We start from the raw sequence: 15153 nt of genomic DNA on the forward strand, positions 1-15153 counted from the left end.
GAATCATATAGTAACTATTTGATGGTTATACTGTCCATAAAACACATACCTTGCACCTGCAAGCACACAACAGCAAGATGGAATTACAGCAAAGAATATTTGTTCTTGAATATCTTAGTAAAGGTAAGCACTATTTTAAAAAACCTCCGCCTAGTCCGCTTAGGCGTACGCCTAGGCCTAGGCGGTACCTACACCGCCTAACTAGCGCCTAGCGCCTAAGCTAAACGGTATTTAGGCTGCCCACCTAGATTTTACGAGAGTTTAGGGGAGCATTGTCTGCTTACGTGGATTGCACCCTGTAGGTCTTGGTTGTAATTTTATGTGTTGTAGCCTACACGTCCTCTAAACTCCAACCTCCAAATATGAACACATTCACTACCTCCTCCGACCTTCAGCAAAACCTCATCAACCGCTACCTAAATGAAGAAAGAAATCCGCCTAGACACCAGTCCGGCATCTAAGCTTTCTATAACGTTGACATTCACTATCAATTATTGTAATTAAAAATAAAAAAAGAAAATATCTTAGGCTCTAGCCTTGTTAATTATTATCTTGGCTATTTAGTATTTAAGTATGCATGATTTATTGTGGAACTAAGATTGCTATCTTTTTTTAAAAATTTATATGAATTTAATACATATTTTTATTAATTATTATAATTAAATAATTTAAAAATAGTCAAACGTCTAGGCGCTGCCTAGACGTACGCCCAAGGGTCTAGGCGCTAGGCGCTTGCTCAAACGCCTACTCTGCCTAGCGCCTTCTGTAACATTGCCGAGCTCCCCCGATCTCTGTAACTACTAACAAGGTAAATAGTACTTCTTAAATATCTATTTAAGTTAGTTAACAACAGTAACTTAAACTTAAGAATTGTAAGTTAATAGTAAACTTAAGTTTAAGTTTAAGTTTAAGTTAGACTTAAGTTTAAGCTAACAGTAAACTTAAGTTTAAGTTTAAGTTTAAGTTAATATTAAGTTTTTTGTTGTTAAGTTTAAGTTTAAGTTTAAGTTAATATTAAGTTTTTTGTTGATGGTAAACTTAAGTTTAAGTAAACATTAAACTTAAGTTAACAATATTTCTAATATTAAGTTTTTTGTTGATGGTAAACTTAAGTTTAAGTAAACATTAAACTTAAGTTAACAATATTTCAGTTAACAGTAAACTTAAGTTTAAGTTTATTGTTAACTTAAACTTAACATTAACTTATAAGTTAACAGTAATTTGAGTTGAGAAAGAGTTTTTCACTGTTGAGATGAACTTATAATTTGAGTTGAGAAGTATAAACATACAAAGAGCTATTGTAATTAATAAACCAAGCAATTTAGTTAATAGTATTGGTATTTTAGTATTTATGTATCTTTGATTGAGTATATATATATTTATCTTCAAGTATCACAATTAAAAAAATAAAAAATAAAAAAACGCCCGGAAACCGCCTAGGCGCCCGCCTAGGCGACTAAGCGCTGGGCGCCAAGTCCGACGTCTAGAAGCGCCCAACGTTTAATGTAACATTAAAGGCAAGGTTAACTGGACATTGCCATAAATATCTGGATATCTTGAAATTCTCACACAAAACCATTTGAAAACAGAGTGCATAATCATTGCCTATATTTTATAGTCAGGCCTGTTATAGTATTATGCCTTTTGACGAGTAATGCGCTTAATCCATTGGTCAACAGTTGAGGAAAATGAAACTAGAATATAATTGAAACATTGTTCATACAAGAGCTAGAACAGCAGCAAATGGTTCATCAGGATAATTTGACTTCAAGTGTATTGGTGTCAGAGAAGTTAATGAAACAACACTTTTGACTTGCCTGGTCTGGATAAAGAGAAATTGTGTTCTCAGCTAGAATATGAATCTATAGATAAAAGAATTGGATGTGTAACATGATGAAATTAGATGAAGAAAAAAAAACTGAAAACCCTTTTTTTCCCCTTGGTGAGAACCATCAAAACTAAAGAGAGATCTAAAGAGAGATAGGTACGGAGTCTAGGCAGAAAAAGCAGCAATCCTTTAATCTACAAGGATGTATATCTTAGAAGACAAAAAATAAGATGAAGGGACATACCATAACCATCACGTGACGTCTTAGAGAGAATTACGATAATTCTGAAGCCTGTAGTCCAATCAACATCCACTGCAGCAATAGCTAAAAGTGCATCGCAAGAGAATGGGAATGGAAACTAAGAGAGATAGGTGTGGAGTCTACGCAGAAAAAGCAGCATCGCTTTAATCTACAGATGTATATATTAACTGACAAAAAAATAAGATGAAGGGCGAACCATAACCATCACGTGACACATCTTAGAGAGAATTATGATAATTCTGAAGTGTGTACCCAAGCAGCATCCACTGCGGCAATAACCAAAAGTGCATCGCAAGAACTGCGAATGGGAGTAATTTTGTACACTATCACAATGTAGAGCTCAAATAACACAAATTGGTCACAGAAGCATGCGCACTCCATGAATACATAGTGTATTCGCCGAAAGTAAAAAGCAACCAGTAAATATGTTATTCTTTGACAAGTGCATATCCTTTCAATAAATATATATACACGGTTAACGTAACCCAGCCAATGATACAACACCCATTGCACCGCTTATCCTTACAGAGAGGAACACAATGTATAGCGCTATAAGCCCAAACCCTAGCAACTTATTAGGACGCATATCATTCTGGGGTAAAACAAAAAGGGACCACACAAGGCCAGCCATTAAAAAACCCATAGTATATATCAGTGAACTATCTTGTGGAAGCATATACTGTGATGGGTTAGCTGATATAGCACCAAGTAGCATAGAAACACCCAAACCAGCAAGTGTGTTGAACATAGGCCCCGCATAGCATCCTGACATGGCAATCTGAACGCCATCTCCGCCCTTCACTGCCAAAGCCACATTTGACATCAGATCTCCCATTGAATTACCCCATGCCATCACTGTTAATCCAAGAATAGCAGGGTTGATCCCAAAAATTATACCGAAAGCCACCAAAAGTGAAACTAGCTCATTTGCAATGATATAAAACCACGTTATGCTCATCAGAAATCCTCCCAAAACCCAAGGGAAAAAGAACCTTCGAGGCGGGCGATCAGATGCCGTGAAAGAGAAAGCAAGAACTCCAAGAATGATGCTGAAAACACCACCAACAACAAAGGAAGCAATACTAGCTTTTGAACCCTCATCTTCTCCTGACTTCCAAAGAAATGCCAAGAGTATAGGTGATAAAGAAGCACTAGCAACAGCATACCCTTTTGACCACCTCTCTTCCTCAACAATGGGGATTGTTAACTTCCTCGGGAGCGTCAGTGGCATCTCCAACAATGAAAATAGTTTGACGCAAGAGAAATTCCTATCATCATCTTGCTCTTCTTCCTCTTTCCAACCCCACAAAGGCCTCGACGTTTCTCCACAGTTAGAATAAATAGCCATTTTTGAAGCCCACATCCACTGAGGCAATGAGGTATCAAGCTTCGGGGCATCACTGACAAATTCATCAAGCAGCGGACTATAGACCGATTCATCCTCTTCACTTCCATGAGAGAAAATGCTTCCTCTAACTGGAAGCATCGGGGTCACAATATCCAATTTTAATCTCTTTGCATGCTTCCTCAACACCTCATTTGCGGCCACAACAAAGGCATAAATCATATAGATAGAAACAAAAACAATTGCCCCCCAAACTCCAATCTTTCCAAATATCAAAATCAAAGACAATGCCATCAAAGTAAACAAGAAGAAGCAAACGTCTCTGATAAAGCATTTCCGATCAATTTGAAAATTCTTCTCGGCAACAGATAACGATATAAGCCCGACAACAACAGAAGTAACAAACAGAGCTCCACCCAACACACTATTAAGCCCAACCTCGCCATTGCCAGTCCCTAAGAAAGCGGCAATGCTGCCAAAAACATCAGGCGCTCCATTCCCAAGTGGCAAAAGCGTAATTCCAGCAATCGTCGGTGGCAATTTCATTAAAGTTGAAAGCTTTGACAAACTAGGGCAGAAGTAATCAGCTGCTGTATTGCCCAAGAGATAAAATAGGGCAATCAGCCACAGAGAGAGAACAGAATACCCCAAAATACGAACTTTTGAGCATGTACAGTAGAAGAAGGCAATGTAGTCGACGAATCCATCAGAGCTACAGTGGGCATGAGCTTCAAGGAAGTCGCATTCGCTCTGAAAACCCTCGTGCTTGGCGATTCCGCCGCAAAAAGGCCTAGGGTTTTCGAGCATGTGATCGTCATCGATTGATGGATGCGTCGAATTTCCAATTGGGAGCTCGGAGATTCGTCGGCGATGGATTAGGGTTGGAGAATTAGGGTTTATTACGGATGTAGTACGGTAGAGGAACAAGAGCAGAATTAAAGAACATGAACAATTAAGGATCCGATGGAACTTACGATGGAAGATTGATGACGGATCCATGGAGCCTAATTTCATTGATTCCTGCGGCTTCGATTGGAGCTAGGGTTTCGAATTAGGGATCGCGTCACGTCGGGTGAAATTGGGAAAATTGAGGAGACGAGATCGGGGGATATGAGGGGCAATCTAGGGTTTCGACAGAGGAGAGGAGAAAGGAAAACAAAGGCTTGAATTTTGGAGAGGAGATGATGGAAGAGAGAGAGGCCTCGAGGAAGTTGAGAACCCCACCGGGGAGCGTACGGGGATTTTCTCCCGCGTTAATCACGTGTCCGACAAGCGGTCGACGTGATGCGGACCGGCCGGTTCGGATGGAAACCGGCTACGGTTCAGACTCTGACCTGGTCATTATGGTAAAATACAGGCCCAGGTAGAAGAGAGATGGAGCCAGCTCCAAAACAGCCTTAATTAGGGCCCTTTTGATTAGGGGTGGATAAAAACCGAAAAAAACTGGTTGAACCGAAAAAACCGCCCGAGAAAGCGGATCGGTTAACCGAACCGAATTAAATGGATGAGAAGAAGTCTCTAAACCGCCCGAACCGAATTAAACCGGTCCGGATCCGGTTTGGACCCCTAAACCGCCCAAAAAAAACCGACCCGATTTCTACTATAAATACTTAAAATCCCTAACCGGCTAACCCTAACCCTACCTCAGACTGAGAGACTCGACTCCCACAACACAGCCGCCTCTCCCCTCTCGCCTCTCAAGCCGCCTCTCGCCTCTCACAACGCCGCCTCTCCCCTCTCGCCTCTCACAACGCCGCCTCTCCCCTCTCGCCTCTCAGGCTCTCACAATACCGCTCCTCCTTTCGTTACGAGCGGCGTCTTCTTCGGATCGCGATTCTTGTTGTTCGCGGAGTTACACCCCAGGGGGATCTGTCACAGTGAGAGCGTCTCCTCCTCCTAATTCTTCTTCGCCTTTGCCTCCTCGGCGCCGTCTTCGATCTCAGGGTTAGTTTCTTCGTCCACCAAACGAAAACCTAATTTTTGTATGAATACACATCTCTTCAGATTTTGAGGCATTTAAAACTTTGTGATTGTTTAATTGGCAAATGCGTCAACCACCGTAATTGGCAAGAACGAAACAAGGAAGAAAAGAGGGGAAAAATGCGCTCAATGCAGAATAATTGAGCCTTCACACGTGGTTCCGTTTGTCTCTGAAGTTCATTAATTTCAACCGTTTACTCTACTGACCTTCACCTGATCAAAGTTTGCATTTTCCAGATACGATTTCTTTGGTTTATATATATAAAAACTCATTGCTTGGTTTATTTGGATTTTGCTCCCGCAAAGTTTGCATTTTCTAGGTTTTTTTTCTTCCTATAAAGGGCTGTTTGTTAACTTTGTTTGCTTAAAGAAAGAGGGAAAACAAAGATGTATATAAGAGGTGATGGATTCGGGTCCTATAAAGGGCTGTTGCTTGTTTAATGTTTATTTTAATTTCAATGTACTGAACTTAAGAACTTAAGTAGGTGTTCATTTAATTATTTCTGGATTATTTGCATGGTTTGTAACTAAGTAACTCTTTAATGAGTTTATTATTGTGGTATGATATGTACTTGTTGATATGGTTTGTGCTCATTTTACTGATTTTAGTTTTGATTTGATGAATATAACTAAAACTTGCCCAGATTTTTATGAAATGAAGTTAATTTCGTTCAAAACCGAAACCGAACCGAACCGAACCGAATTTCGGTTCGGCCGAATATTCGGATGGAGGGAAAAAAAATCTGGATCTGGATAAGAGTTTTGAGAATCCGAAAAATTCGGATTGGATGCGGATTGGGCTTAAAAAAAAATCTGGATCTGGATAAGAGTTTTGAGAATCCGAAAAATTCGGATTGGATGCGGATTGGGCTTAAAACCGAACCGAACCGAATACTTTGAGAATCCGAAAAATTCGGATTGGATGCGGATTGGGCTTAAAACCGAACCGAACCGAATACGCCCAGTCCTACTTTTGATGGGGTATTTTGAAGGGGAAAGGAAAGGGAAAGCTGTTAATTTGGCAACTTTTTGGCAGCTTTCCTTATAGAGGTGATTTTGGGGGAGAGCTAACAAATTGGTAGCTTTTCCCTCATTTCCCCTTCAAAATACCCAATCCAAACGGCCCCTTAAGCTCCCGCCCGCCATCATTGCCTGATATACTCGATCTTCTCACTGTGTCCGTAATTGCCTCCTTTCCATTTGCACCTGTCACATTTTCCAAAATAAGTTAACTTGTTGTGTAAATAGAAAAATAAATAAAATATTCATTTTACCCAACTTTCCATGTGTTTATGTTTTAAATGTGATTATGAGTTTAATTTTGTCTGAAATGACATTCTTTTTTTAAAGTAATGGTTTACATTTCACAATGTTTAATTACAGAGATTCAATGCAAATACAAATAGTACTCAAGGTGCTCGATCCGTTTAACAAAGTGATAGGGACATGATTTCATACGCATGGGTCGGTCTTTGTTACCCACACTGAAAAAGGGGCAAAAAAAAGGAAAAAGGAAAAACAGGTTTTAACAATGATTGACGATGCTACACTACTCTTCAGAAAAATCTACAGACAACCTTGAATCAGACAGACATTGCTAAAGTTTTGCGAGATTGCCATCTGGTAATAATCTCAGCTCAACTCTTTGGTTTAAAATTTCTTTTATCTCAAAAGTCATCTGCTACTTAGTTTGGAGACTGTTGCAGTCCCGATTCAGGAAAGAATCTCGTTGGAGGATAGTCTGTGGAGCGGACTAGTAATTGCTTCCATGGGCGATGGGGATTGTTAATGATTTCATAAAGGACTTCAATAAAAACCCTATGTGGAATCCTAGCTAGGCAGAGTAAGATCACAACGTGAAAATAAGCCAAGAACGATGGCACCATAACACGAAACTAGGGGGGGGGGGGGGGGGGGGATTGTTGGATTTTTTTGGTCAAAACCGCTTTCCAAAATGAGTTTCCTATATATTAACTACAATTATTTTTCATAAATGCTTAGTAGCCTAGTGAAAAGTTTATGTTTTGATGTTTCAAAAAGTCCATTGTTCGAGACTTTCCAACGGCAAGCCGTGAATTAATCCCTCATAAGTTCTAGTGGGTCAATCCCTCATAAGTTCTAGTGGGTACTGGGTAGTGGGTAGTGGGCCAATGGGCCGGAGATCGGAGCTTAATCGGGCTGAGGCGCTAAGTAACGCTTTGTTAGGCGCACTTTGCACTTCGTACGGAGGCATCGGGGCGAGGTGGTGCTGTTTGGCGCCACGTTGGCTGCTACGAAGGTTGCTTCGTAGCATGCGGACGAGCTACGTATTCGCACGAGGGTGTGATCCTAGCGTTCTCGAAGTCAGACGAGGTTCGACTGATTCATAAGATTAGACGAGTTTTGATCGTCATACGAGGTTCGCCTGTTTAACGAGGTTTGTCTGTCATACGAGGTTTACCTGTTTGATGATGTTCGATCGTTCGACGAGGTTCGACTGTCATACGAGGTTCGGCTGTCATACGATGTCCGCTCGTTCGACGAAGTTCGTCTGTCATACGAGATTCACCTGTCATACGAGGTTCGTCTGTCATACGAGGTTTGCCTGTACGACGAGGTTCGTTTGTCCAACGAGGTTCGTCTGATTTGCTGAGTCGTGACCCTCACGTTTTTTAGCAACGCGTTCATTGATTGCCTTGTATTCAGGAGTTACTGCATGCAGCAGGTATAATAGTATTTAAGAGCAATTTAATGCATTGATGTTACAATCTTAATTGACATTGAGAATTATAACAGTCATATTAATTGCGAGTGACTCTTGAGCTGACCTTAGAGACCTATAAATAGCGCCCTTGGGCAGCTCATGAACTGGCTCTCGGAAGCGTGGAATACGAACGTCGGTATACACACTCGAGCTTGGAAAACGAACGTCAGATTGACGTTGTTGTTGCTGTTGTTATGCTACTACTGTAAAAACTGTGCCCGCAGAAACTTGTCCTTAAACCGAAAGGTTTTGAACTAAAAGGTTCTGAGATCGAGGAGACATTTGCTTTGACCGAAAGGTCTTATAGATCGAGGAGATCTTGACATTACTGGGTTGGTGCACATCAGAGTACTGTACTGCTATTCCTGGAAGTAATTTGGCCGTAGGATCCTTGCACCGGAGTAGGCTAAATATTACTTCAAGCACAGGGTTTCACAAACGCACAACAGTTAACTAAAAAAATTTAAAATAACAACATATCTAAATTCCTTTGTTTTATTCCAGATTTAACCATAATTTCCAACAGAAATCTATGAGAAGGTATTGTGCTACAGGTTTATCTCATTTTGAAAGTTGACTATTTTGTGCTACATTTGGTGATTGTTATGTGTGCGTGTGTATTGCAGTTATATGAAGTTACTCTTTCGATAAGGGTTGCTTGTGCGCTTCAGATGAAGATCATGAAGAGAATGTCCAAGGAAGAAAAGGTTGAAAGGTCTTTGGTATTAATTTGTTTTATCTTTATGGGGAGTTAAAACCCATTTTTTGCATGGTAGGGTGGACTTTTGCGCAACTTTCTTGAAGAGAAAGTTAGTCATCTATTAGGCGATCTTAAGAGATGTTTTTGGAGAACAGTTTTGGAGGTATTGTTGGATAGCAGGTTCCTAATATGTTTCTTAATTTGTTTTGATAACAAGTTATTGAGATTCCTAATCTGTTTTGATAACAAGATTCCAAATCTATTTTGGTAACAGGTTATTAGGATTCCTAATCTGTCTTATTTTCTTGTTTTAGAATTCCTAGTATGTTTTTAGTTTTAGGATTTCTATATATGGAACGATTTGAAGAGAGAATTGAACAGCAAATTGGGGATATTTGGAGCACAGAAAAGAGATATTTTCTGAGTTGTTGGTTAGAGTTTTATTTGGAGAATTAGAGATTTGTTTGTGAGATTAATTAGTGAGTTTGAGTGATTTGTAATCTCAGTTTGTATTCTTCTTCTCTATTAGTGAAAACTCCATCCCCTTCTTGCCCCGTGGATGTAGGCAACTTGCCGAATCACGTTAAAATTGGTTGTTTGTGTTTGTGGCATTACTTTGGTTTGTTTGGTCTTCTCTCGGCGTTTGGTTTGGTTCCTCGAAGCACATCGGTTTAGTTTTGGCTTCCGCCATGCACAAAAAGTGGTATCAGAGCTCGGGCTATGTTTGGACTATTTGGAGGAGTAGATCGTTTTGGAGGCTCGTCTAGGGCTTCGTTTGGTGATAAATATGGTATCTTTTTGGTGAAGACTCTATCTTTTTTAATTTTGGATCTATTCTTTGTTTGTTCCGCTTTGATTTGTTGGTGCTTTGAGAAAGATAATCGAGAAAGAATGAGTTGTGGAGGGTACTTCCGGCGTGAAGACCTTCCAAAGTTTGAATATTCACTCTATGAAAATAGATGTGGAGAAGTTTAATAGCACAAACAATTTTGGTCTTTGGATATGTGAAGTCTTGGATGTGCTCAACGCACAAAATTTGGAGAATACTTTGGAGTTGGACGAAAAACCGGACGACATTGAGGAGAAGGTTTGGAAGAAGATGAATCGAACGGCGTGTGGTGTGATTAGATCTTGTTTAACTTAAGATTTAAAATATGATGTGATCAATGAGACTTTGGCTAAGAAGATTTGGGAGATCCTAGAGGGAAAGTATTTGACAAAGAGTGTAGAAAACCGTTTGTATTTAAAGAGGAGGCTTTATCGCTTCCAATTGAAAAAATGAACCTCCATTGGTGATCACATGAACCACTACACGAAGCTTCTTGAGGATTTGACGAATGTAAATGTGATGATTAAAGATGAGGACAAGACATTGTTATTATTGAGTTCCTTGCCCGACGATGAATATGAGACCTTCGTTCTTACTCTTATTAATGGGAAGGCATCTCTTTCGTATAGTGAGGTCACCGTTGTACTTGTGAATTATCAGCTTCAAAAGAAGGATAAGGAGAGTTCAGTTGAGCCGGTAGCGAGGACATTGGTCGTAAGAGTAAAGAGTTTTCCAAATCAAAATAGGAGGTCACAGTCTAGAGGGGCACATCCTGGAGTTCGTAGGAATCAGTGTGCCTTTTGCAAAGAAGATGGATATTGGAAGTCTGAATGCCCAAAGTTGAAAGATCGAGCAGAGAAGAATAAAGAAAAAGCTATTCAAGCTTCAGATGTGAATGTTGTCAAGGCTAGTGATGACAATTCAGATTCAGATTATTCAGGCTATTTATTAGCACTACCGTCAGTTCGTGTTGCCGATTCTACGGTGTGGATGTTGGATTCAGGTGCTTCTTACCATATTTGTCCTAGGAGGGATTGGTTCTCCAGTTTTTAGAAGTTAGAAAGATAGAATGTCATGCTCATGGGTAATGATTATGAATATCATATTGGTGGTATCGATACTGTTCGTATTAGGATGTGTGACAGAGTGATTCGGGAGTTGGATGAAGTGAGGTTCATTCCTCAGTTGAAGAAGAACATCTTTGCACTTAGAGTTTTGGAGGCAGCAGGCTATATGGTGACCTTAGAGGATGTATGTTTGAAGGTCATATTTGGGTTCATGATTGTGATAAAAGACGTCAGGGGGAAGAATTTGTACTATTTGATTGAGAGCACAATGATTGGTAGAGAACTGATGATTTTTTTGGATTTGGCTAGACTATGGCATTTGTTGAGGCTGGGATATTTGATTGGTTATATCGTACATGGTTTGTTGAGGTGTGCTTTGACCTGCAGATTAAAGTCCTTTGAGCATATTGGTATGAATAAGAAGACCGAGGTGGAGTTTGACACTTCTATCCATCGATCGAGAGGTCTTTTAGGTAGTGTTCATTCAGACATTTGGGGGCCTTCCAAGGAGGCATCATTGGAAGGTAATCGATATTGGATTTTTATAGTTGGGGATTGTTCTAGACATTAGTGGGTTACAACCAAGTCCCGTTGGTTTGAAGTCCTAAAAGTTAACAACAGATGAAGGAAGTGTATTGGCAGAAAGGTAACCCGTTGTTTTATTTTTTGTAGGGGTTTTTTTCTCACATTTGTGCCGAGATCACGGTAGTTTGAGACACTTCTTTAGAGAGGAGACATTGGGGTGACGAGACGAGAGGATAGTTTTGATGGATCGTTCCTTACTGGAAGAGGATCGACGTTTGATGTCGAGCATTGGTTTTGGTGTTTGGACTTCGACATGTTTGGGTTATCTTAGTCATAGGTTGCCGACTGCTATGTTTGGAGATTTAGGATCTGGTGGAGTTATTTCAGATTTTGGGTTGCGTCGGATGTTTGGTTTCTTAGCATTTGGTTACATCGAGGATGTGAGACTTGGTCGGATTGCACATTTGGGATTCAGAGGCTCATTTGGTTATCAGTTAGGAGACTCTGATTTTGTTCTGAGCAGGTATGCCACATTTGACTCTCGGCAGGCGGAGAGTATTGATCAGATCATTGGGATATCGCAGTGGGTAGAGGGTGATGTCACTCCACATTGGGTGGAGATTACTCTACATACTCCAGATCATACTGCATCGTTTGGGATTTCAGCTGAGGTGACACAGTTTGGGATCATTTGGATTTGGATGCAGATGATGAGTAAGTTGATTCGAATGCAGCTGGTGGACATAGTTTAGATTTGGATATGATCATTGATTCACCTCAGGTGGAGGTGTTTGGTTTGTTACACTTTAGGGCTATTAGGAGTTCTATCAGCCGCATATTTGTTGATGATGTTGGCGAAGAGTTGAGAACTCTTCTATTGGATTGAGGATCTCTGGAGGCTATTTGGTGAACTACGTGAATGCTTGATTCCTTGGGCAAGAGGATACGTAGGCAGTCATTTATGATACAGCCGGTTTGGTGAGTTGATATCAATATTTGGAGTTTGTCCGCATTCTCGTTTTGGTTCTCAACTTGTTGTGGATTGAGTCCGTTATCATGGATTTGTTCTAATTCGTACTGGACGCAACAAGTGAGATGTTTGGTTGGTATTAGTGTCAGCTCAGTTTTGGGAAAACTTCACCGAGGTGGAGAATTGTTGGATAGCTGGTTCCTAATATGTTTCCTAATTTGTTTTGGTAACAAGTTATGGAGATTCCTAATATGTTTTGGTAACAGGATTCCAAATCTGTTTTGGTAACATGTTATTAAGACTCCTAATCTGTTTTGCTTTTGGTTTTAGAATTTCTAGTATGTTTTTGGTTTTAAGATTTCTATATATATGGAATGATTGGAAGAGAGAATTGAACATCGAATTGGGGATATTTGGAGCATAGAAAAGAAGTATTTTCTGAGCTATTGGTTAGGGTTTTTGTTGATGTCTGATAACACACAGTTTATATTCACCAATATCATAGGGGAAAATGGGGGCTTTTTGTCTTAAAACCCAAAAGTGTAACCCCAAAATTGCACTTAAATGCCCTGTAGTTTTACTAACCTTGCACTTAAGTAACCTCTATTTTAAAATCATGCATTTAAATGCCTCAAAGTATATATGTTTTGTAGATAAATTCCTCATAATTTTAAAATATTGCATGTTAATGCCCTCTTGTTTACCCAATGTTACATATAAATACCCTCAGTTTGTAAATAGCCCCACTTAAATATCTTCAAGTTTCTAAATATGTGTAATACCTTATGTTATGTGATACTTGCATTCGTAGAGAAAAGTTAACGCCATCTAAGTTTTTTGTAACTATGGTGCATTTATCTTCAACACTTGAATACTTTTGGGGTATTTTTTTGCTTGATTTTAAAATATAGGTCATTTAAGTGCAATGTTAGTGAATCTCCAATGTTAGTGAATCTTTAGGACATGTAAGTCAATTTAGCCTTTATATTTTAAACCCAAGTATTTCTATCTACAACTATAAACCCTAATAACTATTTGTGGTTACCCTTAAACCGATATTATCTAAAACAAGATATATGTAAAGTTTATCTCTATAGAAATAATAAAAATCCCAAAGTGCATTTCTTCTTTCTCTTTTCTTCTTTTCTTTCTCTTCTTCTTGTCTGTTAAAAATAAGCCTAATTTTCTCTAATTGGATCTTCCTCTCTCCTCTTCTTGGTCTTCTCCAACCTCCGTCGACACCCATTCCCGATCACCTCTTCCTTCTCCTCATCCCTCTCTCATCTCCACCCTGCACCCCTCTCTATCCTCTCACCATTTCCTCTTCCTCTTCTTGTTTTTATGGGCCTTCCTCACCCTCTCCATGTACCCTCCTCCTCCCCTAACATCCTCAGCTCCTTTTCAACTTCAACTCTCTCGACAACCTCCCTCTCTCTTCTTGAATTTTTTTTCATTCTCCATTTCCTTTGCTGTCCTTCTCATCTCTATTTTAAATTTTCTATTTTGTTCCACCTTCTACTTTAATTTGGTGCTCCTTGATACGGTCACTTACAATTTAAGGTGCGAAAAACTGCATTCCATGTGTTTGATGGAATACCATGGAGAAATGTTTTATTAGTAACATGTACGGTGTCTCTAGATTTAACATTTCTTACTGGCAAAAAAAAAAAAGATTTGATATTTGTAGCCATTCCCTCGACCTTACCCATTCTTTCCACACCCTCATGGTATGGAATTAGGATATCTCTATGTGAAAGAATATGATGCAGTGGAGAAGAATGTGACCACGAGGGATTGAAAATATGGTGAAGCATTTACAAAGATGTATTTTAGGTACATACATACGTGTGCGTGCGTACGTGCGTGTATAAATATATACATATATATATAGAAAAACAAAGAGGGGTAGCTAAGTGCAAAGTGTATCTAAGTGCAAAGTAGGGGAAATGATAGGGTGTTCAAGTGCAATTTAAGCTAATTTGCAAGAAGGCTACCCAATCTATATGTATAAATATTTAAGTTGTCGATTATAATTACCATACATATATTCAAATTACAAAATCAAGTTTGGGAGGGCCTAGCCCCCCAAACTTACACACCTAGCTCCGCCCAGACAACCAATGCCCGTGTGACATTGAAAATTATATGAAGAAATAGAAGGGCCGTTTTGGCTAATAATAAGAGGGCAGTCCACAGCTTCAATCGTTGGTAAATGAATTTCTTTGATGCTTTATTTCAATTGACACGTGAAGTTGAAGGAGTTAGCATTATGCTTTTATTTTCTTTATTGATCGACTCCCAAAATTTCACAACTAACAATTAACCTCCTACTACTAAAGATAGTTGAGGAAAAACTACGTAATCACAATCGTTGATTCTTTAATAAGTGATTATGATTTTTTTTGAATACAAATTAAGAATGAATGCAATTTATAAGGAATCAGTGAGTATTAAATTCACGATCACCCACCCGCTATATAATCAGTGTTGTGATTAAAAATAATGGTCTCTTTATTTTTTTTAATTATAATGAATAGGATCTAAATTCGTATAAAAATTAGAAGGTGAACGTAATGTCTGAGTTAGTTTGATCCTTTTGCATCGACAAATTTACAGCATGATTTATATCCGAAAGTACACGTAGATTCCAAACCTCTCGATCAATAATAGAAAAAACTAAAAATCTGGTAGCTTGATACACATGCACATATTTTAACAATAAATTCGTGAGTATTAGAGGCCAACACGTGCTTTTGTTCTCGCCAATTTTCCAGCAGTAACTAGCAATCATAATACGAATTTTATATTCTTGATTCACACGCTATTCTATATATAAATGCGTATAGCCACTGGGCTGGGCCACGAACCTTTGGGGCCCAGACCCGATCCACAGCCAAAACCCGG

General features: G+C 39.2%; 1 protein-coding gene across 1 annotated transcript; it reads right to left on the bottom strand.

Annotated features, from left to right (window-relative positions):
• Nucleotides 2467-4665, bottom strand: LOC109833606 (cation/calcium exchanger 4-like). Its single transcript, XM_020401348.1, has 2 exons — nucleotides 4410-4665; nucleotides 2467-4025 (listed from the first exon to the last, which is right to left on the bottom strand). The coding sequence occupies exons 1-2, from the start codon at nucleotides 4447-4449 to the stop codon at nucleotides 2566-2568; spliced, it is 1500 nt and encodes a 499-aa protein (XP_020256937.1). The 5' UTR covers nucleotides 4450-4665; the 3' UTR covers nucleotides 2467-2565.

This window comes from Asparagus officinalis, chromosome 3, assembly GCF_001876935.1.
Source record: "Asparagus officinalis chromosome 3, Aspof.V1, whole genome shotgun sequence".
NCBI lineage: Eukaryota > Viridiplantae > Streptophyta > Magnoliopsida > Asparagales > Asparagaceae > Asparagus > Asparagus officinalis.